Source organism: Convolutriloba macropyga, chromosome 13 (genome assembly GCF_964194025.1).
Source record: "Convolutriloba macropyga chromosome 13, txConMacr16.3, whole genome shotgun sequence".
Classification (NCBI taxonomy): Eukaryota; Metazoa; Xenacoelomorpha; order Acoela; family Convolutidae; genus Convolutriloba; species Convolutriloba macropyga.
The window spans coordinates 28,323,852-28,345,320 of record NC_134480.1 but is presented as its reverse complement, the minus strand read 5'-3'; the positions used below and the strand labels follow the sequence as shown (position 1 = coordinate 28,345,320).

Here is a 21,469-nt window from a genome sequence, read left to right as displayed (position 1 = left end):
AATTTTTTCATTAAATTACCGGGACTAGAGTTTAATTTTAATTATAAAAAGACAACTCTCGAGCAAGGTGCCTGAACAATAAAGCGTTGAACACTTTCACAGCGAAGATCCTCATAAAAATAACAGTTCACTTGAGGACATTTTAAATAGTTTTTTGCTAGTTTTGTCCAAAACACAAAACTTGAGAAAACCTTACAAAATTTATGAAACAATCTTACCTGGATTGCACAAATGAAAAAGAGATTGAACTGTTAATTCAAAATTAAATCTAATGTCCAGTGAAGGATTGAGTGTTTATTTTTTTCAAAAAATGTTTGAATAATCCTGATATTACTCGGCAAGACATTGAACTATTTTATGAGCAACTTTTGAAGTAACGTTTTACCGCAATACTGAAAAAATGTATTAAACACCTACATTGTACCTATATTCAAACACCGAGATCAAAAAGTTGTGTATTTTGGGAGTATTAGAGTATTAACGAACCTTTTTCTACCAAGAAATAGTTCTGTATTACAAAATCAACAGTGCTATGATGTAATGATATAATATTATTCGTGACAAAAAGCAATCTGTTTTTTGATCAAAGATGAGCACTGAAGTAATTGGAAAACATAGATCTACTCCAACTGACACAAGCTGCTGCATATATCTGGATTTATTGTGGCTTTTCATACAATACATTAGTAGCTCACATTCGGAACTTTCGAAAGCAGGTAACAGCGGGAAAAAGTGTTTGGCCCATGTAGAAAGATTGCTTAAGAAATGTAAAATTGGGAAAAGATACATCAAATTTTATTGAAACGAGCAATGGGTTTCTCAAAGTTTTAGTTTGCGACCGCTTATAGTTTTAATTTAAGTAATTGATATCCAGAATTCAAGTTTCTAACTCAAGCTCTCGCTATTCTAGGTTGATGCGTTTTATGGAATATTAAACTTTAAAGAATTTGATAATTGCTGCGTTTCTCAGTATTCTGAAAAAATACTTCAAAGCAAACACTATCACGGTATTAAAAAATTCAAAACAATGTGCATTGGAGATAAAAATAAAACTGTATTTTTGAACAACCAAGAATTACAACTAAGCATCGATTAAAAATTTTGTGGCCAAACGACTGACAATAATTTTACAAATAATTTAAAATGTTTTGGACTTAAATCTAGAATGCCATATATCTGCCCTAGAAAATAACAAATTGGTTTTTGCAAGTAATTTGAAATTAATACTTGAGTATGGTATCTCCTTATTTGCGTTTCAGTCAGTAAAATTATTTTGAAACCCTGCTTGAAAAAGTCTTGTACAATTGGAAACATAACCGACTAACGTCGGGCGAACTGCTCTCAAACGACCGGCGAGCGGTTGGCTTGGTCAGTAGCTAGCCACGGGGGAGGGGGGGGGGTTAACCGGGGGCTGATAGGGGCAGCACTGGGTGGGGGGGGGGGGGGCAAAAGCGCGGTGGGGGGGGGGTGGAGCCAATAGTGGGGGGTGGGGGTCAACAAGGGGGGGGGGGTGTCAACCTCTAAGAACCGCCCCTCACACCATAAGTATAAGTATAAGTCTCCAAGACAGTTTGAGCTGAAACAGACCTGAAAGGCTCTAAGAGCACATAATGCCCGCTGGGCGCTACCTGTTTATCCCGTTTTTGAGGACGAAAAGTCAAAAGCGTCAGACGAAAAATTGGTCAAGCGAAAAATCGCAAAAAAAGACCGACAGGACTAATATAATTGCTACAAACTTCGTTTGAGAGCAATTAACCAGAAACGAATTATTAGACCAGATGTTATTGCAAGAGAGCAGCTAGATGGGTAATTATGCAGAATGAGTCTTCGTTGGATTTCGTTTTTCTTTGAAAAAACTTAACGGTGTACTCTCGACAAAGTACTGAGTGGTGCTGCCGCTGTTTTTTCTTTATGCATTTGTAAACTCTATGTAAAATTTAATGCGGTTAAAAAAGCATTGGAGAAAACTTTTATGATTATTTTTATTAGTTATTTCAGTCCAGTTATTTTTATCAATAACGCATGCTTCTACTGTTCTTATCATAATGGGAGTTCATAAAACAGATTTAATATATTAATATAAAATAATTGAATGTAATAGGCATTGAGAGGCTAAAAGAAGAACTTATGAAAACTTATTCTTATTGCATTTCAGCAGTCAAGGGCTGTGGTAAAATCTTCTATAATAATTTTCCTGAATAATTTGCAAAATTGATTGTCAATCTATATTATAGCACACACGCAATCCTCTGGTGAGCTTCGGATAATTGCTTTAGTCTATTATTCTGTTCTTTAGCACGGTACGGTTGTTGGAACTTTCGAGCTTTAACCTGATTGCGAAAGTTGTCCTGCAATAAATTGGTCTCAATGAGGTGTCTTAGGCTTTAAATCAGGTCTTGTCCCTGGTGGACGAACTATTGATTTCCCATTTTCAAGTAAACAATGCTACTGAGGACAGAAGCATCTTCAAAATATTCCAGTCCAAGGTTGCTTCCCAAATGAAAACAAACCGACTAATGTTGGAAGAATTGCCCTCGAAAGACACGCGATGAAATTTCTTTCTGGGGGTTTAGCCTTGATCAATTTTTCCTTATGGGTGCAGAACATAGTTGACCACGTCGGGATTCGAATCATGAACCTCCGGATCTCGTGCCAAGAGCGCTGCCCAACAAGCTATCAGGCCCTCCTTTTGCTATGCTGCAATGGATTTCATTTTAGCAACAAGCTTTACTTCGTAGTGAGCAAGAGACCACTCAAAAATCCAGAACGAAAGCGTGAAAGTCACTTGAGAACTCAAGGAATGTTCTAGAAAAACGCAAAACGGTCAAGCAAAAAATTTGCTTAAAAAACAGCCGGTAGAATCCGGAAACGACTCGGAGAGTCGTACAATAGAACTACTCTTATCTAACCCTACCTATTTCAGAAATATGAAAAGAAATTAGAAAGCAAAAGTTTGAAAATTATATTTTAGTGAGTAATGTGGGCAGGTAGGGGGGGGGGGGGGGTGGTAGACGTGGGGGCTAGTTGGGACAAGGGGGTAGGTTAGATAATTTAGGACATACGCGATCAAAATTTCTCGAAATTACCTTTTCACCTTGAATATTACCATCAGTTCTTACTTGCCATTCATTACAAAGTAAGCTACTTTTTAAGACCATTGTTCGAAAAGATAAGTCTACGTCCTAAAACAGAAGTCAATGTTCGAAAACAAAAAATTCAACTCGACTTCTAAAACGGATCAATCCTTCGAGTCGTAACGTAAAAGATCAACACCTTTACAATAATTGCTACGAAATTCGTTCGAGAGCAATTAAAGACGAGCTCTGGTTGCCCTTAATGCGACCTGGTCTCCTATTGTGACAGCGCCTCAATTATCAATTAGTGACATTCAAAGCGCTCAGTCTGCTTATTGGAATCACATAGCCTATAAGCATTTGACGGTGCGGGAAGGAACTTTGAGAAAATGAATGAAAACCGCTCTCCACGATTATTCAGTCTTAAACTCTTCTAGTGCCCAGAAAGTTGGGAAGGAACTTCAAATCTTTCATTAAAACTAGTAAAAGCTGAAAGGCTAAATTTGCAAAAGAAGACGTAAAGCAATTACACATCTAAATTGTTAGGACAGAATAGAAAGACCAGAAAAAGAATTGCTAGACAAAATAGAACACAGTACAAAAGTGGGGTTAAACTAGATATCTGCACTTCTGAACACACTAAGTATCAATAAATATGCTTCAAATGATAAAACACTGCAGGTGACGCAAAATGAAGACAAAATACAAACAAAATCAGATGGAAATTTAAGAAATGATCCAAGATCTCAACTCGTACTATTGACAGCTACTAAAATAACGTCGTAATACGCGAAAATATTGTATTTAAATTAAAATCCAAATAGACATTTAAACAGAACCGATGTTAGGGCTCCGTCAACACTATAATTGGATATTAATTCACAGGTCAAGTAAACCTCCAAAGACTGCGTATTTAAAATTTTAAGTTGGCGGAACTATAACAATTGGACGGTGCAAACAAAAACTACTTAAATGAGTACAAAAATAGCTCAACTAGGAAGAAAACAGACAATTGATTAGAGAAGTTTTTAGATCAGTTTTTACACAATCCAATTTCAAAGCCATCCTTCAATCTTCATTGAGAAAGTTCCCCACATTTTTTCTCAGAAAATTTTGACCACGAGTCTAGATTTCACCTGCTTCGTGTACTGGTTCCACGCACTGTACGAGGACACACTTCGCTTGGAGAGAGCCCCTTCCATTCTGAGAATTCTGCACACACTGTAGGCAAGGAGGTACACGAAAGGCAAGTATGGGATTGCAGACACCGCTCCTGAAATACAAAATTGTGCTCAGCACACTCTGTTAACGCTCTTCATCTGTACATGTGCAAATCTCTGATAGCAAATTAGTCACCGGAATTTTTGACACATTATAAACGAATGTACTCTACGCTGATATCAATTATTGACATTTGAGTGTCAGCAATCATCTGCCTACATGACACGCTCATCTTCGAAAACCCTAGTAGAACTCTAGGTACTTATATCCTTCCTTCCCAGAACCAATCGCTATCTATCACCTCTGTAAGTCTTTGAAACAGCGCAAAGTTCTACAATCAGCCATTGAAACCATACTCCGAATATATTAATAAACATAGCCGACAGATTGCCGAAAAAGCTGCAAACCGGTTGTCAAAAAGGCTGAATTAATGACGTAGAATTTAGTTGATGCAAATGTCAACCTTTTGAAACATAGCCGGCAGATTGCCGGAAAATAGCCGCGATAGACGCTTGTGGCGTTACATGAATTGAAACGACTATAGAAATAAAAGACAGATCGACCACCAGTCCTTTAACAGACCACTAGACTTTTTGGGTTAGCTTCGGATTGTCATTTTTATGAGACACATAAGCTCTATAAGGAGAAAGCCCTAATAGGGCTTTTCAAAATTAGGATCTTTTTCGTTTGTGCCCCCTCAGCTTAGTAAGCATAGCATATTACTTGCACCCCCCCCCCCCCCCCCAGATGCACGTGCAATATTGGGGGGGGGGCACAAACGGAAAATATCCCAAATTTAATATTCGAAATCAAAAACTCAACACTCTAATATTCAAGAATTAGGGCATATGTTTGGCACTACTTAGATGCACACTATTGACCTTTAATAAGTAAATGCTCATAAAATTTAAAGTTTCATCAGTGAGCTCAGAAGTCATTTTTCTGAGTGAGGTAAGTCATTGAAAAATTCAATTCCAAGAAGTCACGGTAAGACGAAACAAAAATCTGTTAGACGAAGTAAAAAAAACATAGCAGGACAAGTCCTGACGTACAATTCAAAGAATTTTCATTGACTAAACAGAAAACTAGACCTAGAACGGACTATGAATGGATTGGGAAAACAATTTAGAAAAAAATCCGATCCAAAAAATCGAAAAAACTGTAAAAATCAAAGTGAAATTGCCGCATGTGAACAAAACCACTAGCGAGAAAGCGAATTTTTGTTCAAACACCGTTTTCTCACTCTACTTTAAATTTAGAGCGAAAAAAATTCACGCCGCAAAACCACTCGCTTTTTCGCTCCACTTCCTGTTTCGGCGTGACCAAAATCACTACTCCAATTTGACTTCAAAAATCATGAAAATGTGTGAACAGATCTTAAAAGACAGCGCCCCAATACAATTCAAATTCTTTGAATTGTAAAAAATAGGAGCGCTATAATAGCCGCCTAGAATTGAGGACGCGGCTATTAAACACTTAAACATACCTGTCATATTGCCGGAAAAAAGCGGCCGTTGATTCACATATCACCGATTAAGATTGAAAACACAAAATGAAAATTGATTGTTGTGTAAAAACATTTTTAAAGTAGGAACTTATTTGATTAGATTTCGTAGTCAGACATACTCCTGTTTCTAAAAGAGAGGATACAGGGGCTAGCATCAATACCAATAAGCATAAAAGATGGCAAATAAGAACAAAGTTCAAGGAGCGCACTTCAAAAATTTGTCTTTAGGGGTTTATCCCGTTTCCATTTTTGATTTCAATTTATATGACTCTCTTCATTTTAGATTGCTTTGCAGGGCACTTAATGCCCGCTGGGCGCTACCTTTTTATCCCGGTTTTCAGGACGAAATGTCAAATGCGTCAGACGAAAAATTAGTCAAGCGAAAAATCGCATAAAAAAGACCGACAGGACTAATATAATTGCTACAAATTGATTCAGATAGTATTCAGATTAATAATATATTCGCCAAAATCCAGAGGTCAAGCGAAAAAGTCAGACGACTCGAGCAAAAGCTTATTCTAGGAAACAGTCCAGCATAAATTTCGCATTAAAAGACACGCAACTACATAATTGGTTCAAACTTCGTTTGAGAGCAATTAAACAAGCGACATAATCGAATGATTCCATCGCAACATACATGGCGGTAATTTGCGTCATAATGATATCAATTGCCAAAACCTGTTAAAGTTTGCATCCACCATTTCACGCCTAAACTTCAGAAATCAAGCATTCCAACTGCTAATCGTCGATCTCTTTGGAAGACACACTGAATTGGGCTTTAAAAATGGTGGGATTGGTAAATATCCAGCTAACTAACCTGTAAGCAGAGCGATCGAGAATTGCATGAGAAGGTCTCCTAGGTAGTTGGGGTGACGGACAAACCCGAACAGACCACTGCAGATCAATTTGACCTCTCTATCTCCTCGTCCACTAGTGATGCTAAGAAGGTGACTAGTTGCAGGCGCATTTGGATCCTTCTTGAAGAGTGCCTTCTGGTGGTTTGCTTGATAGAACAACACGGCACCAGCCACTAAAAATTGAAATAATTTTCAGTCCCTTCGTTGCGGGAACATGGAGCAAAATTTTTCAAAAATTCTGCGCTAAAAGCAGTAGTTCACAGATCAAATTTTCAAGGATACTGGAAATTCGCAAGGGAACATTGACATACTACCCTGATAAAAAAAGGACATCAGATAGATTTAAAAACATTGTTCCATTATACAAATTTTATTCTTGGATTGTTTTTTGAGTTTTCTAACGTCTCATTTTTATAATTACACCGTAATGAAGGGCGAATTAGAATGGAAGAGACCCAAAATTTTACAAAAATGTTAATTGCACATCTCAACTATTTTCTCAACTGATCTTTTTTGTTAAGTCAATTTCTTCCGACATAATTTCTTCCGAGTAGTGGGTGCTATCATTAAAGCTCGTAAATCGTAGAAAATTTAATTAGTTTTTTCCCGAATTTCGTCTTTTTCGTTAAGTTATCAGTATTTAGTATTAACCACATGGCTATCAGGGCCTTGCCTTGACATGGATTCTCTAACAATCGGTTTTGTTTGACCAACAAACTTTATTTCGGAGTGAGAGCAATTGCAAACACTCAAAATCAAGAACTGCGTGAAAAAAAGTCACTTGGGAAGTCAACGATTAGTCTAGAAGAACAGCGCACAACGGTCAAGCGAAAAATTTGATACACACGTTTACAACAATTGCTTTTCATTCGCGAGCAATTAATAAGTTAAATAGTCATCAATACCTGAATTTGAGACAGGGTTGTTGAATTTTTCGTTTCAAAATTTTTCAAAATTATGATTTTAAGCTAGAACTGCTAATTGTTCTCAAGATCACTGCTCGCAAATCTATTTCTTCTGAGACAATCTTCAAACTTAAACGACGACTAGTTGAATTATCAATCTATTTTAGATTTAAATTTTGGAAAATAGCCTCGAATCGATAGCGAGGGTAATAAATCTCATTGTGGCCGTCCACACGGGAAAGTGAATTTTATTTGGTACTTTTTTAAAGAACTGTCAGAATTTTTTTTTGACTTTAATCTCAATCGTGAACTCTACTGAACTTGACATATAATTCTAATGGTTCATGAATGCTCTTATAGGAATAGCCTCATTCTATTTTTATGACTTGAGTGTAGCCTCTAAGAGGCTATTCCTATAAGAGGCTCTTATAGGAATAGCCTCATTCTATTTTTATGACTTAAGTGTTATCACAAAAAATTCGATTTTTTCCCGAAATTTTTGTCTCGTGGAATAGTCTCATTCTTGGCTCTAGTCTGTACCTTAAAAAGTTGAGCAATGGTTATGGATTTTGATGCATGGTGACGTGATCAATAAACTTGACGCCACCTATTGAGTTAGCTCAGATGTCCATTTTTGTTATTTTTTCTTTGCCCAATACTTTTCAAGGAAGCAGACGTTTGCTTTACACCGCACCGCCTGTTTTAAGCTTCGTCAGAATGTTATTAGTGTTGCTAATTTGAATGATAAATGATAGTTTTCCAAAGTTTTTCTTTTGTTTTCTGCTTTGTTTTTTATTGCAAATACCGGCTCATATTGTTTGTTGACAACCAACGGCTGTTATCGCCGTAAAAATGTTGGTAGTCAAATTACAAGTTTTGAATTGCGCCCGGACCTTTTAATCCAATTCTTGTTTCTTAATAGGTCGTCTTCATCGATGTACGTTTAGAATCATTTGACCACGCTTTATACCAGTAAGAAGCTGAATTTGGGTGCGTTAGGTTAATTGCTGTTGTATTTTATACTGGAATTTCTGGTAATTATGTTATCCGAGCATGCTTGAATTACCTGATTCCGTAAAAATAACTTTGCACCCAAATTATAGCATTAAACTGCGAATTTAAGCTTTCATTGACTTGTAATTTAATTTCACTAACGAGAGGCCTTATCTGCTTTCTAGTAAGATAATTGAATGTAAGTGATTTTAGTTCTCGACTAACGGTTTTTTTTACTTTGATAACGTTTGTTTTGAAACAGTGAATTTCTGATTTTGCCGTGATTGCTGGCTAAGGGTCTTAATTTCCCAAACCTAATTACAGCCGAAGCTACTATTTCGCGTCTGAAAAACATTTCAGCACTGAAATCATTGAAGCAAGCAAAAAAATTAGAAGATATCCAGAAAATTTAAATCTAAAAAAATTGACAGAAAACCTACTGTAAAATCTTGAAACAGTATTTATCCCTGTCGCTTCAGTTCATTTGCTTCAGTAAACTTAATATAAAAATCGTTATGCAAAAAACAGAACGTTTTAACCGTACTCACGGTCGGAATAGCATTTAGCAAAAATCCGCATTGAAAACCCTCTATCAGGAAGATAAAGGCACTGCTAACTCGGTTAGGATCAAAAAACATTGTAATATCAATTCCAGAGATTCAAATTGATGTAGCGTGACTAGAAAAAATACTACAAAACTGCCAACAAAAAATAAGTCAATTCGCGAAAAAAAAACTCCACGCAGTGCATGAACCAAAAACTTTGGTTGAACCGGCGAGTTAGGTCAAAATGCCGCCCGAACAAATAATACTGCCGGTAAAAACTCCAACAAACCCAAACATAACTGACTAACGTTGGGCGAATTGCTCTCAAACGACAGGCGAGCGGTTGGCTTCGTCAGTATTTAACCACGATTTAGTCAGGCTAGCTTTAGCTTGATTCGACTCTGAAACTTAGTTTTCCAGCCTTGTTAGCAAATGAATCAAAAAACACATTTTAAAAATTTGCAAATTATTGCTTATTTAAAAGAAAAGCTGTCAGATTTTGCAGTGAAAATATTCAAAACTATTTTTTATCTCTCGAGTTATGTCAAGTTACCTATCCGCAAGACTTGAAAAGCTTCGTTGGTCAGCAAAGATCGTTAAACTCAGAAAAGGACGAATATGATCAAAAATTTTAAAAATAGCGAATTTTAACAAAATCTTGCTAAAAATTAGATATTAAAATCTTCAAAACCATTTCATTGTCTCAAGAGGCTATCCAGTATCCCTATTTCAAGCTTTAAATAGTTTCACTGGGTCAAAGATCCATAAACTTGGAACATGATAATTTTCCAAAAATTTTAAAAAGTTAATTTTTATCAACAATTGCTTAAGCTTGAGTTATTCAAATATTGAGAATTATTCCATTAACTCTAGAAACTGTGCGACAGCTTAACATCAAATCTTGGAGGAGGTCTCTAAGACCCTGGTGCCGGAAAAATGAGAAATTATAAAAGATTCAAAAAACCTAAAATTGCAAATTTTTAAAATTGCTGATATTTAATTCTTGAAAAAGACTCCATTATATCTATAGGCTATGCACTAACCTATAACTAAACCCTAGAGGAGGTTATGTGGCTCTTGAGGCTGGAGAAACCTAAAAAATGACAAAAAAAATCAAAAAACTCAAGTGCAAGTTCTCAAATTGAAAGCTATTCCATGGCAAATAAAATTTTTTCAGTAATTTAATATCAAACCCTTGAGGACATTTTCTGGTCCCTGTGGATTGGAAAAACGAGAATAAGGAAAAATAATTCTCAAAAAAAATTGAAACAATTTGCAAGGTTTGTCAAAAAAATGCTAAAATTCATGATGTTAAAATGTTAAACCATTCTACTACAACTAGAAACTAGGCAGTAACCTATTATAAACACCTAGAGGAGGTTCCTTGACACCTAGGGCTGAAAGAACTAAAAAAAAAATGACAAAAATTTTAAGAAAGCGTGAAAAAAAATGAAAATAAAATTGCGTGTTTTTAGCGATCGGTTGTTCGAACGTAGCCACAGGGTGGGGGGGGGGGGGGGGGGCAATAGTGGAGGGGGGCAATAGTGGGTTGGGGGGGCAGCAGCGCGGTGGGGTGTGAGGCAATAGTGGGGAGGGGGTCAACAGTGGTGGTGTTTTCAACCTCTAAGAACCAACCTTCACACCATAAGTAAAGGTCTCCAAAACAGTTTGAGCTGAAATGCTCTAAGAGCACTTAATGCTCGCTGGGCGCTACCTGTTCACCCCGTTTTTGAGGACAAAAAGTCGAAAGCGTCAGACGAAAACTCGGTCAAGTGAAAAATCGCATTATAAAAAAGACCGACAGGACAAATATAATTGCAACAAACTTTGTTTGAGGGCAATTAATAATCCTCCTCGAGGCACAGAAGTTTACATTTATAGCTACACTTCGTTCGAGAACAATTATTATTAGCAGCGTTTCAAATTTGTTCCTGAAAATGTATCTGTTCATATGTTTCATGTTCTCACAGAATGGAGCTAGACAGCCCACAGCAGCGAGGACGGGCATGCTGATTTCTTTCTCGTGTTCCAGGATAAATCGGGAAGGCAGAGTCATGACGAAGGGAATAATTGCCAACTGGTGGAACAGTTTCGCATACGACAGTCTGTCTTTCTGCGCTAACATTGAACACACGATGAAGTCTTCCTAAAACAGATTTTAAAGATTTCGGTATCGCAATTTTAAGCAAAAATAAAAAAACTCATTAATGCGAAAAAGGAGTGTCTTTGTTCAAAACATCAAATAGGAGACATTCGGTCGGTAAAAAGAAATCTTCGTCACCCTTCCGCGTTTGGAAATAAGACTATGGATGTTTTTGCAATTCTGCAAAAATTGAAACTGAACAACATTGAAAACTATGATTACTTTCATTCGAAACCCCCAGCAGAGTAGATTTTATTTCCTGCGATGCCTAATTTTTTGATAACGTACTTACCTCAAGGACCTGTATAAGGAGTATGTATGACAGTTGCATTCCACACGCCAGCATCAATGCCACATTGACAGTCTCTCCCTTTTTAGCCTCGAAGTCCACGTACACATAAGACAGACTCACCAGAGCCTATAATCACCATTCACTATTCAAAAATTTCTCTACATTGATTTTATTAAACAGTGTTACGTTAAAATGTACGAATTATTTCATCTCACGTTCATTCAAACATGGGATACAAATGCTCGCATTTCTATAATAGCAGTTCATTGAATTAGGATTGGGAAATTTCCAATTAACCAACTCGTATCAATCAAGTTATTTTTGACACTTGACGGCTCAATCATTCTCTCGATTGTTCGATGGTGATGATTGATCAAAAAGTTACCGTCGACAAGAGTTGACGCTGAATTTGTGTATTAATAATACTTACAGCGAGGTAGTATCCTACTTTGAGGACAAAGAACGCTTTCAGGTCAAACTGTCCAATAGCTGGCTGATCTTCGTTGCCGTAGAACAATCCCTCCAGACTATGTCCAGCTAAAAAAGACAATATCATGTCCTATCATGCGCTAATTTTACCAATGGTGAAATGAACTAACTCAAGTGCCCTTTTCGAATGCACATTTCTATTTTAATATTTTCGAAGTGTACAGCAATGACATATCTGAAAACGCTACTTTCTTTAGCAATCAAGTATGATAAAGCCACAGTACTCTGTAATCTTGCTAATTAGAAAGTTTTCTAAACAGGTGTGTCAACTTAATTTCTGAACAACGATTGGTCAAATTGTTGGACAATGCGAGTGGTTCTCAAATTTGATTTGGAATTTTTAAATTCATCCAGCGCTGACTTTCCGAGAAAAAACTTTAAATTTCTCCGCAGCTCTTTGCTTAAAAATTATTGTTTAAATAGATGGAGAAAAGAATAAAAAGTCAGCAAACCGGTGCCATCGAAAGGTGCTTTCTGGAGATCTGGAAAAACCTAAATCTATAAAGTCTTGTTGTCTTGGAGCTTTAGAAAATCCGATTTTGATGAATTAAAAACGTTCCTCTTACAATGTTCCAGAGACTGAATTGATCATCAACTTCAGTGCTTCTCAATGCAAATTATACTTTAGGTACGAAGTAGATAGGTATGATCAAATTGGTCAATTAAGAGCTCTCCGAATTCGGGTTAAAAAAATTTGATGATTTAAAATTCAAACCTTTTCGATTTCTGAGAACAGACAGGATATATAGGAGCACAATGTCAATAAGGCAAATAATGGATGCTGATGAGAGAAATTGTGTCTGTTGAGTGTATAGCTCAGTCACTGGCACTTCGAAGTAGAGGCACGCTCCGAAGCACAACAGGTTCAGGAAGAAACAGTAGACGCCATTTGCACGGTAGCTCAATTTGCCATTCTTCAACGACTGCAAACAGAAAAATAAATAGTACTACATAGCGTAATTATTAAAGCGAGAACTAAGCTTCGAGACCTTATATATTTAGTCATGAACGGTTTCCCAATCTTGGTAGACATGTTGCACAATCATTTAACCATTTCCAGTTCTCTTTAAACTGTCCGCTAAAAGAGCAATTCGTAATCCGTTCACAACTTTACCTTGTTCGCAAGCCCTTTCAAAAACATTTTCAACATAAAAATATTTTGCGTTTCTCAATCTTGGTTTAATCTTTCACAGATCAAATAATTTGTGCAGAAATTTCTTACATACTTTAATTTTGAATGACTGCAGTTGACACCAAATTTAGTAGTCAGCTCTAAATTGACTGAAAAACCATCTTTAACTGACAGAAGTCGAGAGATAATAGCTAACCTTTCCAAGGGGTAGAGCTACAAGTAAGGCTTCGAAGATGAAAAATGCTGATAACTTTCCGAAAGCAGAAAGGCTGAATACTGACAATGGGTTAGAGAGCATTTGTGGCCATCGGTTCAGGAGGCAACCTAGTTTCCCCTTACCTAAACAGAGCAGTGCTGCACTCGAAGTGGCAGTATCTTACCAGTTCATTTACTCAAATCTAGACATACAAGAATTGATCCTGTCTGAAGTTTCATTAAAGCTTTTTAATCATCAAGCAACAGTTAACATTTCCAGAAATTCTTTAAAATTGTTGGATGAAAACTTAGTTGGAGCTCAATTAATTTAGAAGGAACTGCCAAGTATGAATTACCATCTAAATTTAGTCTGACTGTACTACAAAGTCAAAGTTCAAGAACCTTAACCGACTAACGTCGAACAAATTGCTCTTTTACAGGCGGGGTAATTTAATTCAGAGAGGGCTGTAACCTAGATAAATTTCTATTGGTGCAAAAAAATCCATCCAAGGAGGGGTTCGAACACCGACTCCAGGAGTAATAGACTAAAGTAGCAAACATAACCGACTAATGTCGGGCGAATTGCTCTCAAACGACCAGCGAGCGGTTAGCTTCGTTAGCAGCTAGCCAAGGTTTAGTGATGCTAGCTAGCTTCAACTTAATTGAAGGGGCGTGAAGTGAGCGCAGCGGGGGTGGACCGGGGGGCAACACTGGGGAAGGGGGGTCAACAGTGGGGGTGTCTTCAACCTCTAAGAACCGCCCTTTACACCATAAGCATAAGTCTCCAAAACAGTTTGAGCTGAAACAGGGCTGAAAGGCTCCAAGAGCACTTAATGCCCGCTGGGCGCTACTTGTTTATCCCGTTTTTGAGGACGAAAAGTCAAATGTCACCACTCTGCTATCAGTGCCTTGTAGTTCCCTACGTTACAATCACTTTTGCTTAGAAGTTTACTGCTGAATAAGATTAATCATACTTGAAAGCAACAGAATTTTCTACAAAACTGTCAAATAAAATTTTGCTCAAAAAAGACACGTTAACAATAATTTCTTCATACTTCGTTCGAGTAATTAATAAGCTTCTCCGTAATTAAGGTCTCTACGCTATCTGGATTGGCTCTAGAGGCTCAATCGAGTATAACTGGATTTCTGTCCATTAAAACAAGTTCAGAGCTTCTTTAGTTTTTCAGATATTTTAAATTAGAAGTTTTTGTTAGTCTTTAATAAAATCAATTTTATTTGTTGATTGAATCAAAAGACTAACAAAAACCTCTAATTTAAAATAGCTGCAAAACTAACAATTTCTGTACAACTCTTTTGATTTATATCTATCAAAACATATCATCCCGAATATTATCTGTTTCCCTTTCAAATACTATACGTTTTTTTGGACAAAATTTGGAAAACCCACAATTTTGTAAACAATTTTTAACACCCAAATTCTAAAAATTTAAGTACCGATAAAAATGGTTTCAGTCATTTCTGTGTAACTGAGTGCTCTGTTGAAATTTGGTAAACCTGATTTCGTGGTTTAGCAGGGCAGTTTTGTTCAACAATTTTCATCGGAAGTTGACAAATGGTTCATTGAAAGGTCACTCATATTTTTGTCTAGATGATAATGAGCAAACGTTACTAGGTACCAACAAGGAGGCTCGTTAATGTGCGTTTGCACATGATGTTCCGATCCGCGCTCATTTTTTACTGCAAAAAATCAACATCTAAAGCAACTAGTAACAACGTCGAAATACAATCAGATGAAACCTTAACTACACAAATAAAATTTTTTGTTACTACAAAGCAGATGGGACTTTATATTACTTAAACTAGGCAAAAAATTGACAAAAAGAACAAATAGTTAGGCGAAACTCAAAAATCTACCAAAATTATTTAACCCAAATATATTCAAACGTCTTGATGACCATTACCTTTTAACAAAAAAATTTTTGATACATTTACTAAAAAGTCAATAACCGACCAAAACGACCAGTCTGTGGTTAGAATAAGCCACAGAAAAGGGCTAAAGAGGAAGCAAAACTGAAAAAGTTACAAACAATTAGATAAAACACAAATTATTGGAGCCATTGAAATCTTTCGGTTATCTGAATTTTTTATTTAAAATGTTATTTAAACAACTCAAATAAAATTATACTCAAAGATTTCGTTCTTTCGATCCTCAGTTAGAAGTTTATGAGACCTCTCGGCATTTTACGCTTACAAAGAATAAAAGGCAAAAACATTAAATTTAAAAAATGAATCACTGAGAACTTTTTCATTTTCAAATGAATTTTCAACAACAATGGAATTAATTTTTTGTAACATTTTTACTTCAAAACAACCATCAAATATGAACAAATAAATCTACAAAAACCTACAAACTTTTTGAGAAAAGCCGTAATGAAGCCAAAAAATAAAAACTAATAGCTTCCAACGAAAGTCAATAAAAAAAGTTATAAATTATGTCTCGATGGGAAGGTAGTTATTTGTGCCATTCTTAAATCATCAATAAGTCATCACATTAAGTCGTATGACGATGAAAACGACCACAAATATAGGCAAAACCAAAAAAAAATAGTAGAAAAGTTCAAGAAGACAGTGTCGAGGCCATTAAAACCATACGTTTTTCTTAGAAGAACTTATCTTTGATCAATTTAACGTCTTGTCTTCTCTAAGCCAATGGGAACTGTCAATAAAAGAATGTAATAAAATGTTAATGGAAACCAAAATTATAAAAACCAAAAATTTAAAAAATCTGAACAGTTTTAACATCGAAGTCTTAAAGACAATAGTAAGAAGATAAAACCGCTAAACATATTAATTTGGGTTACAGTAGAGAAGTGGGCCCTGTCAATAGATAGATTGACTTAGATAACAGCCATTAGCTGTGCACTCAAATTTCTTTGCCGGTTTGCTTACTACTCTTTAGCAAGCTGGTTGCACTTTTAGTCAACGAGTCTATGCCAAAGGACTACCAAAATTTTACTGAAATCTCAAGAAGGATATCGAAATTAAAATATGACTACGAACTCATTGTCGGAGCCATAACAAAAAATTAAGCGATTCCTTGAAAACGAATTTGTTCATTGGTTATCATTTGAATGTATATGAGGCTTGTCATCAACAGAACTTTAATTTGAAAAGTGACCAGTCTCTAAGTGACTTGAAAAAAATATAAGAAATGATTTTTAAAATAACAGCTCTCAAATAGAAATTGAATCTTTTGATAGTAAACTTCCTTATGAGAAATAAAAAAATGGACTTTTTATGACCTTTCGACTCTTAGACACAAAATGGTTTCAATTATATTATACAATGTAATTTTAAATCAATATTTTTATAGAAAAAACCCTAATTTGAACAAAATTTAAGCTAAACGTGTACAAAACATGTTAAACATTACGTTTTCACACAACACTTGAAACCTCAATAACTCCGCGAAAAAAAAAACGAAATTAAAAATCTTTTTAATTCCGAACTCTGCGCTCGACGAGCTTTTGAATGATACTACTCACATTTCTCTACGATGAGTATATCGATCGGCCAAAATTGTCTGAACAAAACAACAATTTGAGTATATAGTTCCTAACCCGTGGGTCGTAACAAAAACAAAATTTTGCCGGAAATCTTCCAGGCTACGTTTGATAGCTGTTCAAACTTTCGAACTCGAAGCAATTATTCTAAAAAAGATTGTCAAACAAAACAAACCGCCACAAGTGTCGACACAATGAAGACATCGCTGTTCTTTTAATGCATATAATTTAAGGCAAAAAATTGTCTTATCGGGCGAAAAAATGTCCGAAGTAATTGAGTTCTCTCAAAACACATTTTAAAATTCTGCAAAACAAAAATATATGCTGCAACCTCAGACTGTCAATAAAGCTAAAACTAGCAATAGAGTCACTTAGATAGCAATAAATTTAACGTAAAATCGGAAAATTGTCTCCGTTCTGAATTTAATCTTTTAATTTTATCTTATTTTTCTTGACAAAGGAATAGCAAAATCATAGTAAAGAAATTCAGAACTTGAAGGTTTATAAACCAGCTTGTTTTGTATTCAATAAAGCTTGTACAAATTAGCTAGATTTAGATCTGAACTAACCGTCAAATGAGCGAAATGAACTCTTTAGGATGCTTGAAAATGCTTAAATTGAATGAGAATTAGGGAAACCAGAAATTGTTTTAAAAAATGCCAAATGGTCATGTAGTCAATTCTAAGCAATTCATGTCAATTTTTTTTACTTCTACTTCAATTGTGTTTTGGTTTCCAGACAAATTCCACCAATGAAAGGCACTAAAATGCATCAGGATAATGTTCAGATCGAATGCTCTTCCCAAGAACAGCGAAAACAGGAGAACGGCATGTACTATTCAATTTCTCCAACAATATCATGTATCAAGCAACGCTATGCATTCGATAGTCTGCTCACAAAATTGTAAAAACGTAATTTTTAAGGCATGATCTGTGATAAAAACGCGGGAATTTATTGAACAGCAAAACAAGAATTTTTTTAATATTTGACTAAAACAAAACGTAAAACGTGCATTAAATATCATCATATATACATACAAGTCTTTCAATAAATAAACGAGAAAATATCTGCGTAATATGACGCAGTATATAGTACTTATGCTCAGGTATTTGTCTAATGCTGTGGTTAAATACAGAAAGCCTATTTGGGGGTTTCGTTCAAAAATTGAGCATAAGCAAAATATTTTTTGACCAGAACAATATTTTTGATCAGCATAGCAGGAATACTATCTGCAGTAACTAATTACTCATTAGACACTAAGCTACTGTTCTAAAACAGACGTTAATGATCGAAAACAAAAGTCAGATTTCAAGTCATGAACAAACCTGCCTTAGGTTAAAAAAACACTTGTAGAATACTAATAGGCATCTGCGAGTTGTAACTCATATAGTTTCTACTATTAAAATGTCTATATTTAGCTAATTTAACCCAAAATGGCTTACTACACATCAATTGCGTGTACAAGGCGAAAGAATTGAGAAATAAGGCCATGGCTAAGAAGGCTGTGATCTTGACACACACAGAGAAGGTCGATTTCAGTACTTTCTTCACACATTCCGTCTTCTGGCATGCTTCAACTTTGGTGACTTCTTTCTCAAGCTTCTCCTGCAAGCAAACAATTATTTTTTTTTTTAAAAAAAAGGTCAACTTAAAGGAAAAAACGTTTGACGAGCCCAAAGCTATATTTTTTAAACAGCTGCTAAGAAAACAGCTGATTTGAAAATCGTATGACAACAGGTTGTCGTCTCTCAAATTATGAAACAACGTACAACCATATATAAATTTGAGGGGATCGATTGTCAGTCTAATAAAATATCACGTTCAAAGTTCAGAGTTAAACTTCTGCAAAATGAGCTGTTTGTTTAGAATTGGAACTGAATTGCAGAATTGAATCAAGAAGCAAAAAAGCACCTCATTCGAATGTCTGGTGGCAATTTGGAAACACTAAATTTTTAATCAATTAAGGAACACCTCAAACAAGATAGCGTAGGTTAAACTGCAATGAAAGAATTTCAATGAGCGCTAACTTGTTTACTATTCGTGCAAGTTCACTTATTCAATAACTGTTCACATATTCGTACACAAATTTTTAATTTCAATCAATGATTGGTTTCATATTTTGTATTTTTTGGATCTAGAATTTATGTTAATCGAATCAACTGTTTTTCTTACCTCAAGGACGTCTGCCTTTTTCACTATATCGTTACTTTCAGCTGCCTTTAAAACAACTGCTTTTACTTTCCTAATTGGTCGGTCGTTTGCCACAGTTTTTTCAGGTCCGCTGGATAATTTAGGAGTCAATTTTTCAGTTTTCTTTACAGGCTCTGGAGACGATTTTGGTGCCTTTTTTGGAGCCGGACTCTGAGATCTTGCCGGGCTTTTAGGTCTGCCAGGACTCTTAGATCGTGCCGGACTTTTGGATCTCGCAGGGCTTTTTGACCTTGCTGGACTTTTAGATCTGGCAGGGCTTTTTGACCTTGCTGGACTTTTCGATCTGGCAGGGCTCTTCGATTTTGCTTGAGTCTTCGCTTTGGCAGGACTCTTGGCTTTATCTTGCTTTGGTACTTTTGGTGAATTCGGTTTTTCTGATGCTCGACCCCTAGGTGGGCTGCTATTGATTGGTATGTACTTTTCCTCAAGCAACAGATCCTCCATTGGTGCAGTTATCTAAATGCACAAGAACTCAATCAGTTGCTTGGCAAATATTAAGAAATTAATCTGTCCATACAAATGACAGAAAAAACGATTTCATTGCATCCTTCCAGTTGGTGTACCGTTCAGCTCATTCTGATCAAAGCAACTTACTAGAGATAACACTTAACTATGTTCTTCAAATAGAAACAATTTGGGATTCATCATGGCTGTTTCCATAGGTTTATCATCTACATAAACTTGCTTTGTCTATATAGTACTCATTTCTTAAACTTTTAATTCCGTCTAAGCAATAGTTAATGATCAAAAAATCGAATATTCTAGGTGGTCAAATCAGGACTGAAAATATCAGTTTCTTACCGTTAAACTACTTCTGGTCTTCATTTTTGCAAGATGTCAGATTTATCCGTATTTTCTTCCTTCCACCGTTTTTTCGGGCGCCAAGTTGTAAATTACTTAGAATATCACGTGATTGAACGCGCGAAAATTAAAAACGAAAATTTTATGAGAATAGGACTCAAAATCTTGAAGAATTGAAAACTATATTAATTTTGAAGGGCTCTTAAATGAAATTCAAATGAATTGCAATATAATCAAAAGGACATAATTTTGAACTAATATTCTAATCTTAATTCAAAAAAAAATTTCGTTCGTAGTTCATTTTCAGTTGTTTTGTGCATGTTTTATAATTCAGAATCTGGATGATTTCCGCCTATTGTGCTGAAAATGCCCTAGAGGTTAACACAGACAAGACGAAATTCATGAAATTGCAACCCGGTGAACGCCTGGGTGACGCGGAGAAAGTCAGTTATATAGGAGAACCAACAGAACCTGTTAGCGAGTTTCTATGCCTTGGAATACTGTTATCATCAACTGTGTCAATAAATTCTCATCTGAACCACCAAATTATAATGCACAAAGGCTACAAACTCACTGAGGTCTAAGGTCGATTTCCATAAAATCAATTTTCAGAGCGCCTACAGGCTGCTGGAAGCAGTTTTTAAGCCTATGGCGACTTACGACGTCTCCGTTTGTGCATCATCCGAGACCAAGGAATCTGTCGAAACCCAGTACAGAAGTATCATTGGACGATACTGGAAGAGCTGGCGCAATATCTCCAAGTTCCACAGAAACAGACAGCTCCTAAAAGATTTGTATGAAGACGACTTTCTTGGCTTTCAGAGCGCAAAACCATGCTATAGACGTCCATTTGCCCTATTTTATGCCAACGGGTTACACCAGCTGATGTGCAGTACCGGAGGTTGTTACAAATAAGATAAGCCAAGTACATGGTTCTGTAAGCTCTGCAACAATCCGATCTTCAGAAAGTTTCACCTGTTCACCTGCAAGGCCATTCAACTTGGAAATAAACGAGAAAAAGTCCTGCGTCTCTACCAGAACTCAAACCTATACTTCTCACTCTTATCGATTGATGCATGTTTTATGTTATAAACATTGTACACGTGTGTTTATTAATGTTTCTTCGCTTAATTTTGTTTTTAGATATGTTCTTTTAATACTGTCTATATAAAAGTCGTAATTCAATCTTTCTCTCTCCGGATCTTTTCCGTTTGTTTGCAGAAAATTGGAAGGTTAGGCAGGTAACTTTTAGTAACACTGAGAACAATGCCCTTGGGCGATCTGTCAACTTATGATTTTCCGTTTGTTTCTAGAAGACCGGAGTTCTGAATAGCTACCTACCACATGGGGAACTTTGAGTGAACGAATAAACTTTTAGTAATACTGTGAGAACAATGCCCTCGGGCGATTTGTTAATTTTTGATAATAATGATTTTTCGTTTGTGCCCCCCCCCCCCCAGTACGTTATGCACCAACCAATTAAATTACAGAGAACGTGTTATTACATATAAAATCATTTTGTAAAAATGTGGCACGTGCGTCTGGGGGATGCAAATAGTATGCATCTACTAAGCTGGGGG

General features: G+C 36.0%; 1 protein-coding gene across 1 annotated transcript; it reads right to left on the bottom strand.

The window, feature by feature from the left end:
* Positions 1-3,557: 3,557 nt before the first annotated feature.
* On the bottom strand, positions 3,558-20,019 carry LOC142352050 (delta(14)-sterol reductase TM7SF2-like). Its single transcript, XM_075404397.1, has 10 exons — positions 19,890-20,019; positions 19,050-19,544; positions 18,320-18,482; positions 13,355-13,497; positions 12,742-12,949; positions 11,968-12,074; positions 11,538-11,663; positions 11,071-11,248; positions 6,620-6,832; positions 3,558-4,347 (listed from the first exon to the last, which is right to left on the bottom strand). The coding sequence occupies exons 1-10, from the start codon at positions 19,911-19,913 to the stop codon at positions 4,178-4,180; spliced, it is 1,827 nt and encodes a 608-aa protein (XP_075260512.1). The 5' UTR covers positions 19,914-20,019; the 3' UTR covers positions 3,558-4,177.
* Positions 20,020-21,469: the final 1,450 nt, after the last annotated feature.